General features: G+C 39.4%; 1 protein-coding gene across 4 annotated transcripts in view; it reads left to right on the top strand.

The window, feature by feature from the left end:
- Positions 1-9,220, top strand: part of kank4 (KN motif and ankyrin repeat domains 4) — a 70,582-nt gene extending 61,362 nt beyond the window's left edge. For 3 of the 4 annotated variants that reach the window (XM_029429414.1, XM_029429413.1, XM_029429412.1), the window contains exons 6-10: positions 1,283-1,367; positions 1,710-1,929; positions 2,156-2,298; positions 2,905-3,105; positions 5,622-9,220. In XM_029429414.1, coding sequence (XP_029285274.1) covers positions 1,283-1,367; positions 1,710-1,929; positions 2,156-2,298; positions 2,905-3,105; positions 5,622-5,741 — 769 coding nt within the window. In that variant the 3' untranslated portion in view covers positions 5,742-9,220. Of the gene's footprint in view, positions 1-1,227; positions 1,368-1,709; positions 1,930-2,155; positions 2,299-2,904; positions 3,106-5,621 lie in introns of those variants that run through there. The other variant, XR_003832126.1, reaches the window with a different exon arrangement.
- The last annotated feature ends 10,265 nt before the right edge of the window (positions 9,221-19,485 follow it).

Raw genomic sequence — 19,485 nt, 5'->3', positions numbered from 1 at the left:
ACACACACACACACACACACACACACACAACACACTACACTTATACATACACTACAGTACAACCCTTCTTACCTCCTAATATCTTGCACAGACTCACTGCCACACTCTACGCCTCTGTTTCACACACACTAAATGTCCACCTGTTTTAATTTGCATAAGCTTTGCACAAGTAGAGCTGGGCAATATGACCATATATACTATTGTCAAAACGATATAAAAATTTGTATTTCACTTAAAACTGTTGAATTGATTTTGCACTGAAGTTCTTAAAATTAGATTATATTTTATTTGGCAAGTATTTAATTCGCACAGGACTATACAAAAATATGTTCTGCCATGTGGATATTTTATATATATATATTTCTTCTTTTTTTTAAATATTTTATACATTTAAAACATGCCTATATCATGATATATATTGTTATCAAGACCAATATCGTGACCTATTTCAAGATAGAAGATGTTGGCCATATCACCAAACGCACAAGTACACACAACTCGCTCCTACACACTTCAGTAGAAGCTGCTCTCACACTAATCGAGGTATCTGACAAACACACAGACACACTTCATTCCCTAATGAACCAGGGGTCTTGTAGAAAAAGCAAATAACCAGCAGTGTTGTTCTCATGGGGTGAAGGCCAGACAGTGGATGGGGCGCCTGGGATAAGGCAGGACTTATATTAACTCATCACTCAGCACCCGTCTGATCATTCCAATGAGTGTGTGCTTGTAAGAGTCTGTGTGTCATGGCTGGAGTACAGTACACAGTGAGAGTGTGATCCACTCAGGCTTATTGCAGCTTGAGATATTAAGTATGACTGTGCATGATAGACTAGCAGCGTGAGCACCTGGTGGATATTATTGGGCAGTGAATCAGTGTTAACTGTTACTGTCGAGGACGTTGCATGTGCCATCAATGGGTCAGACTTTTGACTGGTATGTGTGTGTGTGTGTGTGTACAATGCAGAGGCCCGCAAGGCATCTTTTATCTTTTGTTTTCCTCCCAGACAGAATTTACACAAGACTCAAAGTAACTGTGTCTTGGCCACATGTTATGAAGACTTGATGGTATTTCCACATGAAAGCTGAAAAAGCAGTAAAGTAAACAATGGAAAGAACAGATGTGGAGTGTGCTGGGTTATATTTGAATGTTTGTCCTCCAGATACTTCCGGTCTACTTAAAAGTTCTTGACTCAAAAAATATTTCCATTTTTTAAAATGTAGGATGGGTAAAAGAAAAGGACTACTCCTTACTGTGTCGTCTGGCCTTTGTTCGCAGGGAGAAAGTTGACCAAGCGTTTGTAGATGCCTGCCTCTATGTAAAAGACCGCATGGAAGAGGTTTCATCCCCAGATAAAGAAATGGTAAAAATTTAATTTGACTGTTTTAATTCTTCAAAGTTGTGAAACATTATTATTTGACTGCAAAATGATTGTCAGTTATTTACTTTCTGAAACACTGATCAAATATATTTTTGTTTAGGGAAAATGCTTTAGATTCTTTGTTGATGTTCGGTTATAGCTTATTGACTGCACTTAGTAGAATAATAAAGCTTACAGTGCTGTTCCTCAGGCTGACAATGCAAGCTGCTTAACAGCCCAAACAGTAAACATGATGGTCAGGGAACAGTAAAAATACTGTCACAGGCGCCTTTCTCATTTATATCTTTTTTCTCTCTCTCTCTCTCTCTCTCTCTCTCCCCCCAGCGTCAGGTTTTAGTGGTGCTCTACCAGGAGTGGTTCAAGATCTCCAGTCAGAAAGACTCGCAGGCCGATACCGTCAGATTATACCTGCGACAAGTGGGCTTGACCACACCCAGTCTCCTGCCGTACGTAGTTAACTTGACCGACGGCAACGGGAATATGGCGCTCCACTACAGTGTGTCACATTCAAACTTCCCTGTGGTCAAACTGCTGCTGGATACTGGTGAGATGCACACACACACACACACACACACACACACACACACACACACACACACACACACACACACACACACACACACACACACACACTCACAGCTGAATAAAGAGCATAATGTCAGAAACACAATTTTAAATAAGATAGTGGCTAGATAAGTCAGCTAAACCCTGCACAAAATTACACAAAATGTTCTTTCGGTCTTGGTAAAACATTATGTTTGTGTGTTCAGGTCTATGTGAGACAAACAATGTGAACAAGGCAGGCTACACTCCAGTGATGCTCGCTGCACTGACGGCTGCTGAGAGCACTGATGACCTGGAGGTGGCACAACAACTGTTGAGACTGGGCGACGTCAATGCATGCTCCAGACAGGTAATTCAAATGCTTGCACTCATCGGGTACCCTAAATGTATTGAATATCAACGGATTTGCTGTGTTTTATTGTTGGACAGGAAGTTGTATTTTAGGCACAGCAATTCTGGGAATTAAATAAATACTCTGGGGAAATGAATGTTAGGACAAGAATGGGTCCCTTTACAGGAACTTAAACCTCAGATGTTTATTCTCGACAGCAAGGCCATATATGGCGTTAACCGAACAACATGTATGAATTGGACAATGTTAGCTCGGAAAACATAGTGAAGTGTCAGGAACCCTTAAATGTACCGTTTGCACATAAGAAATGAATCTTCATGCTGAAGTTTTTTAACAAATGTGAGATTTTGAGACATCGTTGCAGTTTTAATCTGTATTCAGACATATAGTCCAGATACGTAGCTTTAACTTCAAAACATTACACTTCACTCCTTTTCTTTTGCACATTTGAATTTGCCACTTTCAATTACGTTCCCGACCTTTCCCTCTACTTCTTCCTCTGTTTCCTCCCTCATCCCTAACACTGCATCTCTTTATCTCCCCCTCCTGCCTTCCCTTTCACCGTTTAATTCTAATTCTCGGTATCTCTCACTCTTTCTCCAGGCGGGCCAGACGGCACTAATGCTTGCGGTGAGCCACGGCCGCGTTGCCATGGTGAAACTGCTCCTAAGCTGCGGTACGGATGTAAATGCCCAGGACCGCGAGGGCTCCACGGCCCTGATGTGTGCCAGCGAACATGGACACACAAACATTGTTCGTATGCTGCTGGAGACGGGTCGCTGTGACACCAGCCTCATAGATAAGGTATACTGTTAAACTGCAAAGTTAAAATCAAGTTTCACTTTTCATCAAAGACTGTTTTGAAGGTATCAAAGATGAGATGCCTTCTAAATGTGTGGTCTCTTCCCTGAAATATAAGATATTGCTTAGATTGTCTGTGCTCTCTCTCCAGGGTGTATATATATATTTTTGTCCTCAAAGCTGTTTCTTTTCTTTGTAACTGGACATACATCAAAGCCTTTTTGTTGTTTATGCACTTCACTGGATAAACAGTATGGCTCCACTGATGTTAAAGCATGCAGTCCCATGGGTGAACTGTTGCCTCAGTTACCAGGTTTAATATATATCAGTATGTTGTATTAATAACAGAATGCAGCTCAACACAGACCCACTAACTATGCTCACTGACAGACACTTCAAGTAAAAGAAATAGTGATAAAGAGGTAAAAACATGGCGTCAATATGGTTTCACCTCTAACCCCCATGTATGTAGAATGTATTTATCAAGCAGCTCCGGATCAGAGCAGTAAATCCCATGCAGAAGAGTAATCTCTATAGACCCTAATGTTAAAATGCCCAACTTTACGGAAGAAATAAACACGTTTACAGCCTGGTATAAAAAAAGCATTATCAAGAAATGGATTTAGGCCCAGGTGACACAGCAGAGCAGACAGGAAGTAGCTAGCGACCTGACGCGGCACACACCTGTCTCTCTCAGATTGGCCACGCCACTGATAATGGCTCGACAACAGCTCTTTCAGAAACCTATGGGTAACGGCATGGAGACTACGTCATGGAGACTACGTCACTATTTTATACAGTCTATAGTATTTAAATGTGGAGCAAGTGGCAAGAAATACACTGATCCGTACTGAGGGGAAGCTCAAGGCAGAAGCCTGAGACTTCCTGTCAGTGCTGCCTTTGGCTTCACTTGGACTCTTCCATAGGGGGCAATTCTTTAGTGATATGCCAGGGATCACTGCTTCATTTCAACATTACACATTCTTTAGAATAAGTCAACATTAAGCTGGCCCTACGGGCAGTGTTGTTAGGTGCCCAGTAAGGGTTTAGAGAATACAGTATCTGGTGCCAGGCCCACACATCGTAGATAGATGGTTCAACCTAGTACATTATTGATTTCTCTGGATTGTTGATTCTCCCCTGCAGCATGAGAATGGCCATATCACAACTGGTGCCTTTCACTTAATCTTCGCAAACAGTCCCATAAATGTATCTTTTTATAAAGCCCACATCCACACCTGCATTCAGCTGTGGGCTTTGAATATAGTTCTCAAAGGATGCAAGTATTGTCACTTTTGATTTAACACAACTTGTCGATGCTTCCAACACTACAATAACATGAAAGCATTTTTTACACACTTTTTCCTGCCCATTCCTGCGGGATGGGACTTCAGAGAACACCTCACATTATTAAATTACCCTAAATCACAAGAGGTCTTCAGTACATTGTTTGACCTGGATTTGATTTTAACACGTGGATAACTGAGATTAATCTATACAGATGTTTTCTGCAATCATCCTATAACTCAGCCATGTGCCTCTCGTAGTTTATGTGCTGTATGCCTCCATGACAACACATGAGCAAACATTGTCTCAAAACTGAGCAAACATACAGCACTGGCAATCAATTTTATTGTATATGCAAGTAAGTCAAGCGCTTTCAATCAAGTTTGTGAAATTTGAAACCTACAATGCACAGCATTCACACTGTTTTGAGACATCTGTTTCCATGAGACATGAGGTGTCTATCAGTGTGCAGCCTCGCCTGTTATAGTTTGCTGTAATGTCTAATATCAAGTATTTGATTAGAAGAATAAATAGGAAACCCCAAGACACACCGGGAGAATGATGCAGGAAGCTACAAACAGCATTATAGATTATTGCCAGTTCAGTTTGCGGGAAAACACAGCTATGTATAGTTCACAATCAATCTCAAACTAGCCTATATAGAGATGGATTTAGCATTCTCAATTTTGATAATTGCTAGCAGAGCATGGCGTTCCATAAGTAATGAGTCTGGTGTTTTTTTATGAGAGACAGCTAAAAACATGTGAGCTGTTGATAAATACAGCAATTGAAAACAAGCCAATACACAGCATTGCCAATATTGTTGAATCTACAGGCAAACATCTACAACAAAATCAGCAACCATAGTTGTAGTTTTTTCTTTTTATGAGTACCAAGTATCAGTCAGAGCACTGACACCAATATTATCCATGCGAGTTTAAGTTCAGAGCACTAGACAGATCGTAATTAAGCTTGTACATTATTTGTTTAATTAGTTGTTAAGCTTTTATATGAAAGAAAAAAGTGTAGATGCAACAAATGTTGGTCCATAACATCATAAATAGCATATTTTCTGATTTTCATAGCTTTCTCATTTGCATCAGGTCAGGTGCAGTATACCACATGTACTATAATGTCAAGTTGCTAGAGAAAGAGCAGCACAACACTGCCACTGTCAGGATAGGAAGAGTCACTGCAATGATCTTTGATTTGAAACTCTTGATTTTCCCCAGAATGGACAGTCAGCACTGTTGGTGGCAGAGGGAGCCTCCCACCAAGAGATAGTTGATCTTCTGAAGACCAATGCTGAGCGCCGAGCCTCTGAGCCCTCGTCTACCACAGACCTCCTCTGAGCCAGGCCGACACTGTTTACGTCTCCAAACCACTCCAGCTCGCCGACCCCCTACCCTTCAATTTCCAAGACCCTCCGCCCACCAACAAAGACAGAAACAAGGTTGAATTAAAGACATGGTGACGCCATACAAGACTCTGTATGACCAGTGGAAAAAAAGTGGATACGCTCTGTTTACTGTGGAAGGACACATTTTAACTTCCATATCTCTGCCAACATGCCCCGTGGCTGTTTATGGATATACTGCATTAACCACTCAGTGGACAGACAACAAACATGGCCTGGTCGAATTGATGATAAGACATTGCCATGGTAACAAGCGTGATTGACAGAATATTATGAATATAAAGAGGGAGCAGGGATGGACGGACTGGCAAGAGATACTCTGACGAACTGCTGCTTCTTATCATCAACTAGCTCTTCAAGCAAAATACTAAGCACATGATCTACCTTTCAAATATATTAAATCTGACATTATTTCTATTTTTTTCCGTCATGACATCGACATCATTCTTTTCATATTTGGACATAAGCCATTATGAGAACATAGTATATGTAGAATGTTATTCTAAACAGATTATAATCATGAACAAATACAGAAACTGTATTTTCTACTGTACTTTTTTATTGTTATTGTTTGTGTACAGTATATAGTCATCTCTATTAATATTGGTGTCCACAAGAAACTATATATCTCTAAAAGTGTGAATTATGAATACTGAATAATAGAGTAGAACTTCTGGTGAAATTTCCCATCATTCAGTGGATATTTGACAATATTTAATGTATTGTTTTTTGCCATAGTAATGATGTTTTGTTCACATATGTGACATAGGTGATCGTCATCTGTGAATTATTGAAATAGTTTTGATGGAGATAAAATGTTCCTGTTGGACATAAAATAAATAATTTTTATAACCTCAATATAACCAGATTAAAGAAAGACAAACGTCTTCTAATGAGAAGATTGTACTGTTCAGAAGGTGCTGCATGCCAATACACAGTTACTCCCCCTACTGGCTGACGTATAGTACTAAACAACAGTATGTTGTAATACTGTCTGTTCTCATGACCGACATCGCTCTCCTTCTTAGTCCCTCAGTTCAAATATAATGTATGTCTTGTTCGCCTGCTCGTTTCAAATCAAATCCTGTATGCAACTGCTACAAAATGCACAATGAATGTCAGGCTGGCTGTGATACATTCCAAGAAAACAATGTAGCAAGTCTAACTATACTGGCATGGATCACGGGACTAACAGAGACATAGGCTGTCAGTGGATATTACAGACATAGGAATGAATATTTTTTACAATGCGTGACTAAAGACACTTAATCTCTTAGAAAATCTTGATTACAAAGATCTGCCTGTCTTCAAGTTACTAACACTGATTCACTTTGTTCCTGCCTCATATTTCAAAATGGTAACAATGTTAAAACCTAAAGCAATGGGTTGTTTATGGCTTGCAGTCCTAAAAGCAATATCAATAAAATATTACCTTGTCAATCAGAAACTATAGGGGGAGTGACTTTGGTCTAGCCTTAATCAAATGACCAATCTACATTTTAGAGATGAGATGTGTTCCAGAAATGTTTTTCTTTTTCTTCTGTTCTCCAAAACCCTACACCCATATTCCTAAAGTATCTTAAAACGGCAGAACTGGTCTGAGAAAATGTTTACAACTTAACAGGTCCCCTTCAGTGACCCCTGCAGAAAACCCCAAAATGTCCAGCAGGTCAGAACATTTTAAGGATTTTTTTTCTTTTTTTCTTACCTAAACAGGCATCTGGAGGAGTGATGTCACACTTGTGGAGAGGGACATAAACATACTTCATTGTGTTTTGAGAGTCTAAACTCTTAACCCTCGATGGTCAAAATGGAACCAGCAGAGGCCGAGATGTCCTGACTTTAAGTCCCCAGTATAAGTATGAGTAATGCTCCATAAACATTGGCTAATCCACCAATTCCCATAATGCAACCAGTAGTATTGTTTTGGTTGACTCTTCCTGTCTGGTAAATGCCCACGTCTTTTAAACTCCATACCCCAAGCTTGTAACACAAGCTTTGTCTCTAAGACAAGACGGTGCCTTTGTCTGAGTTACTTTGTCTGATTTCAGAAAGTCATCAGACAACTGTTTTCTGTGTGACTGGGTTTTGCTGGGGTTACTTAAGGTGGAATTTAAAAAGGGAAATACCACTCATTTTACCAACTGCCAAATGGTCTATGACGGTCCAGTCTGCATTTACAGTCAGAAAATAAATCACTTTCTACAGAGGCAAGATTGAAACAAACAAACCTTACAAAGTTGTACACTCTTACAAATGTATTACTTTTAGAAAGATAGATTCCAAATGTATTGGTTTGCTTCAGTCATAATACATTTATATTGCCATGTATACGGTATGTAGGGCTGACTTCTAAACTGAATTGAACAACTTTCCTGCAGTGTGATCTAACCACTGATGCTGCACAGTGCTCTCCCAATCCCAGACACTTTATCAATATGGGTGCTATTATGGATTATAAAGATAAATACTATACAGATGAAGATAGACCTCTTATATAAAGTATATTGATTACATAGTAGTATAAACAACGGCTACATTTACTCAGCAACATTGGGATTTTTTTTCAACAGTGTTTTAGTAATCAAGCAATTACACAGGATGAGAAAGAATTTATTTTAACTCAGTGCAGCACATTAAGGGACGGAAATTAGAGTCTGTGTAGCTTCCCTCATGTCAGACAAGTAAAGGATGATCCGACCTGTGCTTTGTGAATTATCTGGTATATCTTGTCTTCCGTCTTCTTAAGTCTTAAAGTAAATCACTTCGTCCATATGTTTAATCCAGTGTGACCCAGATGTCATTTGGTTTCATAACTGGCTCAACACCAAAGAAGTGAAATCAAATCTGTTTCACATGGGGTTAAATATATAGTTTTACCTGTTCCTTTAAATCTACCCAAATACATGTACATACAGTATTGTGAAAAATATATAACAAGTATTGTCTGAGTTTGCTCTAAAAGTTATATAAGTATTTATTCCAAATGCTATATTTTTTACCATATATATAGTATACTTATGTATGCATGGAAAAATATTCCAGTAATTCTGTTGGAGGGGAATTTGAAAGATTTGAAGTGTTCCCTGATAATGTGATTATTCAGCTTATCTTTGACTGGTTGGGTGGTATAGTACATGTGTGATGTTGGCAAAGGTTGTGGACTGTGTCATGTTCCCATTAATGCTACCTTTAACATTTTTGGGAAAAGTATGAAGCAGATTCAACACTGGCTAAAGCTATACGAGCAAAGTCTCCCTTGTTTGGGTACCCATCGGAAAATCGAAGTCTATGTACATGACAGAGTCAAACATAAAACCTGTACCTCTCTGTAATATTCCTTGAACAGCGGGCTTATATGTTGCAAATCAGAGAACTACTTCTAAATAAATAAATATGAAGATTTAAAACTTATTTCATGTTGTTCTCGATCATTTCCAACGGAAAACAGCAGCTGCTGAAAAGTTAAGATGATGTGTGTTTATTTGTTATGCCTTTGTTTTCAGTTATGTGATCAGCTGGGATATGCACAACATGCTTTTCTTTAGGTCAATTGTGTACAGTAGTGAGTATAGAGTTGTAAATCACAGAATATAGACACAAGTTACTCATTTGTCCTAAACTGTTATTTTAATACAAGAACTGCATCTCAGACTATGCAATGTGATATATACACTATATAGTTTTGTCAGGTACCTTAATGTCAAGCTGAACAACATTTAAAGGCAAACCACGTTGTTGAGATTGTTGGATCACGTTAATGTTCAAATAATTATTTTAGCTTTAAAGTCATTTTTGACAGAATTACGTTTTTTTGAGTTTTGGAACTTATTTCTTGAAGTTGAAGGTTTTGAAGGTTTTTCTGAGTTTTGAGCTCATTTTGAAAAACTGGAGGTTTTTTTCAGAGTTGAGGTTTTTCTTTTTTCTTTTGAGACTGGAGCAAAGGTTAGTAAAAATGGTCATAACTCCACAATGCCTTATGCTATGTAACTGAATCTTACCAGGTTACCTTGTTTATCACTACTAGAACAACATATATATTGAATCACATCCCAAATCCAAAGCCTGTGGAAGTTCCGACCTAAACGAAGTTGTAAAATATGAAGTCTTTTCTGAAAATTGAAGTCATTTTGACAAAATGAAGTTGCTTTGAGATTTAACAGTTTAAAACAGAACCAAATAGTGCAGCTTCTACTTCACAAACATGTGTGGGTGTGAACACTTGATTTGACAAACAAATGAAATGGATTGAATATGTTGTGATGTGGGTAATCCCACAAACATGATATTGTGTATTTAGTGCTACTATATCATAACGATTACTCTCTGAAACAGTGTATTGAAACATCCTACAGCAGGGGTGTCAAACTAATTTTAGTTCAGGAGCCACATGCAGCACAATTTGATCTCAAGTGGGCCGGACCAGTAACATCACAGCATAATAACCTATCAATAACCACAACTCCAAATGTTCCCCTTCGTTTTAGTGCAAAAAAATAGAAGTACATTCTGAAAATGTTCAAATTTAATGAACTATCTTTTTACAAAACATTATGAACCTGAAATTTCTTAAGAAAAAAAGATGCAATTTCAACAATATTGTGCCTCAGTTTATCATTTACACATGCGCATTACAACTTACAGATTACAGTGTATCTACAAAGGCACACAACATTTTGTCACAGGTATCTGGAACAGTAGTTTACTTTATGATCAAAACAAAAAAAAATTACACTTTGCAAAGTCATCCCGCGGGCTGGACTGGACCCTCTGGCGGGCCGATTTTGGTCCCCGGGGCGCTTGTTTGACACCACTGTCCTACAGGATGCTGATCAGAGCTCCGACGCCATGATATGATGCAATAGAAAACAGTGACCAGCAGATGGTGGTATTACTGTGTGGTAAGAACCTTATCAGACCTTCTAAACTGAGAACTGCTTCTCAGGCAGGAATGTAAAAAACAAGTAATGACAAAATATAAGCGCTTACTTAATCAGTGGCTGAAACTTTCGTAAGGTTTACGTGTTAAAATAGCGATACCACACTATGAAAATATTTAATTACAAGTGAAAGTCCAGAAATATCATCTATCAAAAGTAAAAGTATGCTACTCATTATGCTCATTATTAAAGGGGATAGAAAGAGAACTAGGATATTGCTCTCAAGTAAAAGTACTGTTAGTACTGTTAAAATGACTGTTGGCCAAAAATTACAGTCTACTTATTTAAAAATGTACTTAGATAAAAGGTAAAAAAAGAAAAGAAAATAAGCTAAAATGTAATACATTAAATTAAAGAACATCTTTGGGCTACAAAATAAATTGCATTAAATGTCAAGTATAACAACATCATCAGTGAAAGTCCGGTCCAAATCAGCAGTAGCCTAATGTACACTGTACATACAACTGATATCAATTAGACAACTGCCTTCCTCGGTGTAGCCTCACTAGAATTAACCAGAAAAATAGAAACAGCTCAATTCAATTAAAATGACGACAATAAATAAAAGTTATGTGGACACCGTGACGGGTGCCAAACGCATGACAAGGCTACATAGAATAAATAACCTGCCACCTCTTATTGAATCAAAAGCAGAATAAAACATTTCCAAGGCAGACAACACAGACAAGTTTAAATAATAAAAAACGGTTAACACGCACACACACACATGCACATGCGCACACAGCGGTTGTTGACGTTCTCATCAGAGTGAGTGCAGTGAGTGAGTGTGTTGTTGTTGTTGTTGTTGTTGTTGTTGTTGTTGTTGTTGTTGTTGTTGTTGTTGTACTCACCTTTCTGAACGGCATTTTGTGAGTCTTCTTGTGCACTGTGAAGTCCTCCTCACTCTGCTCCAGCTTCAATGTATTTGTTCCTTCATTCTTCAATCAATATAGTTTACTTGGCCTCTCTGTCCCACTGCTCTCCTCAAATTCAAAGGGTTTTGAGCTGAACGACGCTCTGCAGTCAATAAAGTATAGGAAGTTTGAGTTCCTCAGTGAGTGCCATACCTGTCAACCCTCCCGTTTTTCCCGGGATTATCTCGTATTTTTACTTCTATCCCGTTTTTCTCCCGTTTAAATATTTTCCCGTAATTATCCCGTATTTTTAACCTTTCAAAAAAAAAATAGGCCTAATTAAAAAAAGTGTACAGTGGCCTCCGATAGAGCAGGTGGCAGTATTATGTTTAACTTTTGCTGAAAAACGTTATACGCCAGTAAACACACAGGAGAAGAAAACAGGAACAATAACACAGAAGAAGACGAAAGCATATGATGAGAGTCACAGTGAACGGGAGAGAGATGGAGACGCAGCTGTACCTGCCAAACAAGTTAGAACTTTATGTCAGTACCAAATGAGAGGAGACCTTCCCTTATTTAATAAAAGCAGATTCGGGCAAACTCATGCTTTTTGTAAAGTGTGCTTTCAGATGTTAGCATTGCACACGGTGGAATAAGCGATGTTCGCCAGCATTAAACATCGTCCAAGCACAAGCACAAGCACAACAAAAACATACACTGTCAATGACTTCATGTGTGACAAGAACAGTGTCGGAGGGAGACCAAGTGACCAAAGCTGAGGGAAAGATGTCGATGCTTTGCGTCAAAAATAATGTAGCCTTCAGCTTCTGCGATGATTTCAGTCGCAGTGTAGCGGACATGTTTCCCAACTCTGCCATCGCAAGGAAGTCCTCGTGGGGAAAACAAAAGCCACACAACTCATCCATCATCAAATACATTGATGACAATAACTCATCAAATAAAATACATAAATCTTATAAAAATGTCTGTACAAGTAATACATACTTTAAAAAAACATGTATTCCCTAAATGTATATACTCGTCCCTTATGTGTTTACGTTTACATTGGTTGCTCAGAGCTGTTAAACTATGGGCAAACTAGTCCGGCAAAAAAAATCCCTTATTTTGAAATTCCAATGTTGACAGGTATGGTGAGCGCAGAAGTCACTGCTGGAGCATGTTAGCAGTTAGAATTTAGCCACCCAGCATGCACCTGTTCACAACATCTTGGGTGTGTTTGCCGTGGTATCCAGCATAATGGACAATTAACAGTGCCTATCATTAGATAACCTTGATCATTATGCCATGTTAACTGCTTGATTTCCTTCGGGACTACGTGTGCTTGGAAACACCTGCTATCAATAGGCATTGTATCTTTCTTTCGCAAGTATTTCCTTTTGTTGTGGTAGTCTGGCATATTGAGGACTCTGTTTTGCTGATTTTTATCTATTTAATTACAGCTGTAATGTGATTTGCTCAGAGACAGTCACAGATCTGTCAGATTTTAGCCCTAGACACAATATCTATAAAAAATACACCTTATATATCTGTCAAAAATAAAAAGTGGGAATGCAATCCAGATGGTTTTCTATTTTATACTAATAATGACAATAGTGTTGTGTTCTTGTAGGGGACAGTTTTGTAGCAATGAAAGGAAATAAAGATTAAGACTTTAGAGAGAAACAGAAAACTTCCACCAACAAGCACTCACTAACATGGCTTGAAATGACATAGAAAAGCCAGCTATTAAGAACAAATTAGGGCCTATAGACTGTGCTTTTTGATATTATAGGTAATTTCTGCATGATTAAATCTTACAAAGTTTCAAATTCTGTCTGTTTCTTTACATTCCTTTATCATTTAGTGCGAACATACCAAATGCAGCCGTAAGACACTAACACACACATTGAGCCAACAGAGCTGAACAGGACCAGCTACTGTATACCAGGGTCATTTAAAAAAATAATAGCATGTCTGAGGATGTTTATGGATTACAGTACATGAAGTTTATTGCTTTTAATATTCTTTATACAAACCTATAATATTTTACAAGGATATTTTGATTGATTTAAGCAGACTGGAAATTCATTTTTCACAGGACACAGATGGCCATTAATCACAAACTGAGAGGAGGAGAGTGATTTGCTCTTAACTGAAGTGGATGATGTGTTCGTGCTGTTTTGGAGTTGTTCTGGCTGCAGTAATTACACACACACACAATACACACTGGTGTGCTTGTATACACATAAATACTGTATGTAGACACACAAATACACACACACACATAGTGAGGCAATTTTGCATTTCCCTTCACACTCTTAGTATTCCCATACACTGAGGATTGTGGAAGAGAGGATAATGAGTAAAAATGATGTTGTTCTCTCCTCATCAACTTCTGTTGGAAGCCAGGGGATTGTAAAGATGAAGGCTTAACAGGCAGGTGGCAAATTAGATTTGTATTACTTCTGGGTGTGAACCCCCCTCACTTGTCCCAGCAGGTAGAACATTTCAAAAAATTAATTCCTCACAAACATGCAAAAATAACATCTGCAACACAAAGGGGTAAAATATTTGTTTTGGTGTTTTAGTATAATTGCCCCTTACACATGTTTATGCCCAGGTTGCTGGCTGCCTCTGTGTGCCACAGACGCCATTCAGGAAGAGAATAAGCCCATCACAGTGGAGTGAAGAGTGAGCCCATTACAGGCATCCACTTTATGTGGTGTATGGATGCCCTCAAACTCAACTCACACTGAGCTCCTGTGCCAGCCAATTACACTGATATACAGTGTTCATATTTGTGTGATGTACAGCCACACACATGCAAACACACACTGAGAGGATGGCTTCTTATTCAAAATGTGAATAACAATAATCCCCTCATCATACAAGTGCTGATGACACATACACATGCACGTATAGAGGAAGAGGGAACAGAGCAGGAGTGGGATATAGAATACACACACACACACACACACACACACACACACACACACACACACACACACACACACACACACACACACACACACTCTCACACAAACAAACAAGTGCTCCTAATCTGAATTGCAGATGTTTTTTGTGGCCTCCCTGTCTGCCTGCAACATGATGATGAGCCGTCCTCGTTAGCTTGGAGACTTTTAGTCGTAATTATCTAGTAATGGCACTTAGCCCATCAACTCCTCCTCTGGTGTGTTCCTGTGCAGGCACCCGCACACGCACACGCACACACACACCACACGCACACGCACACACACATTTTAAAACACAAGCACACATGCTGGCATACAGTTATACAGACAGACACAAATCCAGACAGACAGATACACACACACACACACACACACACACACACACACACACACGCGCACACACACACACACACACACACACACACACACACACACACACACACACACACACACACACAGCTGGATGGAAATCCATGAATACAGACAAAGAGAAGCACACTCAGACAAACAGACACACAAACATAGACAGGCAAATATTAATAGCCACACATTACAGAAAATTCACGCTGACAAACACAGACAGGCACACTCACAAACAAAAACACGTACACTGTGCCATATCCCTGCTCCTCCGTCTGCCCCCATGGCTAATCTGTGCAACTTATTATCCAAGAGATAATAGGAACTGTCATGCATGAGGCAGACGAGGGAGGGAGGGAGGCAGAGGGGTGGTTGTGTGTTCACTGCATTTTTAAACAGAAAGGGACTTTATTGCAATAACTTTATGAGGCCAGATGTGACAAATTAACCGATTTGGCTTCTTTCACAAAGTTGGAACATCTTATCACAGCAACAAAGAGGTGCCACCGTGTGAAAGTCTTATAAAGGGAGGAGTGCTGAGAGGGGTAAAATTAAATGGACCAGGAGAGAGACAGAAGGTGAGAGGGAAAACGTAGGAGGGATAATGTAGGGAAAGGGCTGATGCAAATGGAAAGAACTAGAAAAGGGGGAGGAAGTGTTCATTTGCTTTTAACAATCACATTTTATTGCAATTGTTAATTCTGTGTAACTGTTCACACACAGGAGCGCCATAAAGCTGCATCTCCTCTGCAAAGCTCTCAGAAGCAACACAATGGCAGAGCAAAAGGTAATGAGAGAGAGGAAGGAATAATGAGACGGGGGAAAGAGAGGAGACAATAATGGAGGATGATTAAAATGAATGACTACAGCAAACATAAGCACAGGCTCTGCTTTATGTCACTTTACAGAAAGTGTTGTGCCCTGAAAACAAAATGGAGGATTAATCTGTCTTGGATGAAAGAGCCAAGCAGATTGGCAGCCTGTTTGGGTTTCAGTGTTTTGCTAAACTCACAGTTTTAATGGCAACAATATTAGTGTAGTGGCGGCCTCCGGCCAACAGGGGCAGCAGAGCACCACACTGTGCGTGGTTAGCTTTGTTCTAATACTAATTCAATTCAATACAGGTTTTAGTTTGTTTGCAAAGGATTGAGCATATCAAATGTCATTTGCATACTGAATACCCACGATTTATTCTGTTGACGTACGCTGTATTGTTCCACAAAGTAATGCACAAAGAATATAGATACAGCTTTAAAAATGAAACCAAATCATGGATGATGGTGAAACTCTTCCATAAGAATATGAAACAACAAAAACTATTCTTAATTGGTGGAAAAGGTTTTCTGTTCAATTGATTGATGTTTTCGCAAACAGCTTCCTATTTACACATACAGCAGACATGAACGAAAATGACCATTGATTGGAAGTCAGGTTTCTGGCCTCATGTCGAATGTGTATGTCGAATAATCACTCTTTCTTTAGTTCTGTTTCCTTCTCCATCAACTGCTGAGGGAAGCAGCTCTTCAGCTGCTAAATGCTCCACTATGTTCTGCAGTCACTCATGATTGGATGATTTTTAAGATAATAATCAACAAAGCTGTAATGTTAATTCATAAATCCCTAGTATTATTACTATACATTGCATTAAAGTAATGCAAAGTCATTAAACCTTTTATACTCTGAAGAACACATTGAATGCACCACAAACAGAGCTGTGCTCTGGGGTGAAGGAGATGAGCACACTGAGGTCAGCTGTGCTATTCCCAGAATTATTTTCATTAGTAAAGCTGCAATGCTCCTAAAATATTTTATTCATGATTAAGTGACAGGTGCAAGGAGAATGTTTTCTGCACTCAGCAACCTGGATGCCACCCCCCTAACTAACTAATAGAGTCCATTAGATCCGTTCAGCAGAGGAGAGGAAAATAGTTGGAGAAAGAGGTTGTGGAGTCAGGCTGGATTGCATTTCTGTGAAAGTTGATTAGTTGTAGGTGTCATTGCTGGAACTGGACACAAGCATAAAAGCATTGTTTGAGTTAAAAAGGCATCCCTGACAATGTATATGATAACAACCTCTGCAACACTGTGTGCAATAGTAGAAAATACCAACAGAGAATCCCTTGTGTAGTGCTGTAACAGCTATAAGCTTCTACACGTTTTGATTTAGCAGAATCTTTATTTAAAAAGAACTGAGAGAAAACCCACCTATTAAGGTGCTGGCTCACAGCCTGATATTAAAGAAAAGCACCCGTACCAATGTTATCATGCCATTAAATGGCTGTTATGATTTGATATCCCTACCACTCTAATGCTTCAGAAGTGGCAAAGTGCACCCACCAGTAAGCCAGAAGGTTCATATCCAACGTTTTGAAAAAGTTGCAGGTTTCGTTAGGTTTCACTTTCACTTACATTAAGTTTTGGCGCCAAAACTACTTGGTTAGGTGTAGGAAAAAGATCCTGGTTGGGGTTAAAATAAGTATGCCTGTGTTTGTTACATAATGTAATGTAACATTAAGTAAATTAAATGTGTTATGTAAAATTAATTTGCTTACGTGGGTAAAATAACTCAAGGTTGATTTTGGTTTCACACAGGACGCAAACTCCAGTCTCCTGGTGAAAGTACGATCCATGTTTGACCCATCCATCCTCCAGTCCACTCTCCCCCATCTAAGCGGACCTTGTCGCTCTTTTTACCACCTCAATTGGGGCATCTGTGTCTCAGGAGGTAGAGCGGGTCGTCAACTAATCGGAAGATCAGCGGTTTGATCCTCTGCTCATCCAGTCCACATGTCGACGTGTCCCTGAACCCCAAATTGCTCTAATTAGAATGGAGAATGAGCAGTTTGGCACCTGGTATGGCTGCCCTGCCATACGTGAAGGGGTAATGTAGGGCATGTAGTGAAAAAGCACTTTGAGTGGTCGGAAGACTAGAAAGGCTCCATATAATTGCCATTCCATTTCCCATCCCTCCTTGGCTCCCGTTGTAATTACTACGACCGCTAGAGGTCACCACCTTCTTGTATTTTTATCTGTGAGCAACCAGAATAGATGATAACGGCATTTTGACCCTACTCGTACAAACTCATGTCTATGAGGCTGATAACGGCCATTTAATGGACTGATATCGTTTGAAACGGTCGAAGAAAAGAGGGAAACCAAATTATGGTACAATTGTAATCTTTATTTATTCTTTGGTTTATTCTAGAAATCAATGTTTTTAGAAAAAAAAGTCAACCTTCATCTAACTGACATATATATATAGTGTCAAAGACAGGTGTTTGAAATAAGAGTTCTCAGGGCAACCAATCAAGCTGAACAAAGAAACAGAGTCCAGAGAGAGGCCATTAACAGCCTCTATGTTTGCTGGTTCTTGCATGATGTTGGAGGTCTTTCTTGGCTATAACTGGCCTCTCTATGGACTCCGTTTATATGTTCAGGTTGATTGCCCTGAGAACTCCTCCCTGTCCTTGACTTTCCATGAAAGGACTGTTGAATTTGAAATTTCTAACATTTCTTTCTCAACCCTCGGAAAACTGCTCAATCCACAGTTTTTATAATAATTTGGCAACACTTCACCAATAAATGTTGTCTTGAAGAGAAAGATGTAACATGAATTTCAAAGGGAAAGCCTGTAATATTCTGCTGTCTGCTCAAACCTACAGAGTATAGTCCATGACACCATAACCCTTCGACCCACCACAACTCCCTCAGTTATCATGAATCTTCAATGACACTCTTGACTTCTGTAATAGCTGGGGAGATGACAGCGCAGGGCACAGACTGGGTTGAATCTTCAATGTAGAGCAACAGCAACCCTGCAACAATGGGCAGGCCAAAGAGCGCCTGCCATATCCTCAGCCAACTCTCCCTGCCGGCTCATCCATCCAACCCCCGGTGAACTGTCAGTCCTCTCAGCTCTCCATGGACCACACATCCTCCGATTCCTCTTGCTTTTTCACCATTTGTTAAACTGTCACCTCACACTTCAGTTCTGTGTCTCATTCCCTTTACTGTAACCTGTCTGATCTTTTTCTTTGGAGAGCTGAGTATTGTGGACAAAGAGGAAATAAACACTCAGGGTGCCGATGACATTTTTATCCATCATCAAAGAAACGCACCAAAAGATTTGTTGGTTTGACACACAGATGTCACAATCACCCATGTGTGCCTTTAAAACCATTCACCCCAGTGTTTCCTCACATCAAAGTAGTCTTTATTTTATGAAATGCTAGAGATGCAAAGGTAAAGCTCAGTAATCTTTAATTGTATCAAATGTAAGACCGGTGTGCTTCCTCAGAGTGAATTGGCTTGGGAGAATGGCACGCCACAAAATCTCATTGTGGCCCCAGTTTGCCATTTTATTTAGACAAGCAATGAAGGATTGTTCATACTTTCTGTATATATCATTGCATTTTCTGTGTTGTACGATACAATTAGTAGAAGTATAGAATAGTATAAAACAGAATAGTATAAAACCCTAACCCTAACCCTAACCCTAACCTGGCAACATTATGCTTACTTAAAAGAAAAGGAATTGACTTTGAGGCTGG

Source organism: Cottoperca gobio, chromosome 4 (assembly GCF_900634415.1).
Source record: "Cottoperca gobio chromosome 4, fCotGob3.1, whole genome shotgun sequence".
In the NCBI taxonomy this organism is placed as follows: domain Eukaryota; kingdom Metazoa; phylum Chordata; class Actinopteri; order Perciformes; family Bovichtidae; genus Cottoperca; species Cottoperca gobio.
This window is presented reverse-complemented; position numbering and strand designations above follow the sequence as displayed.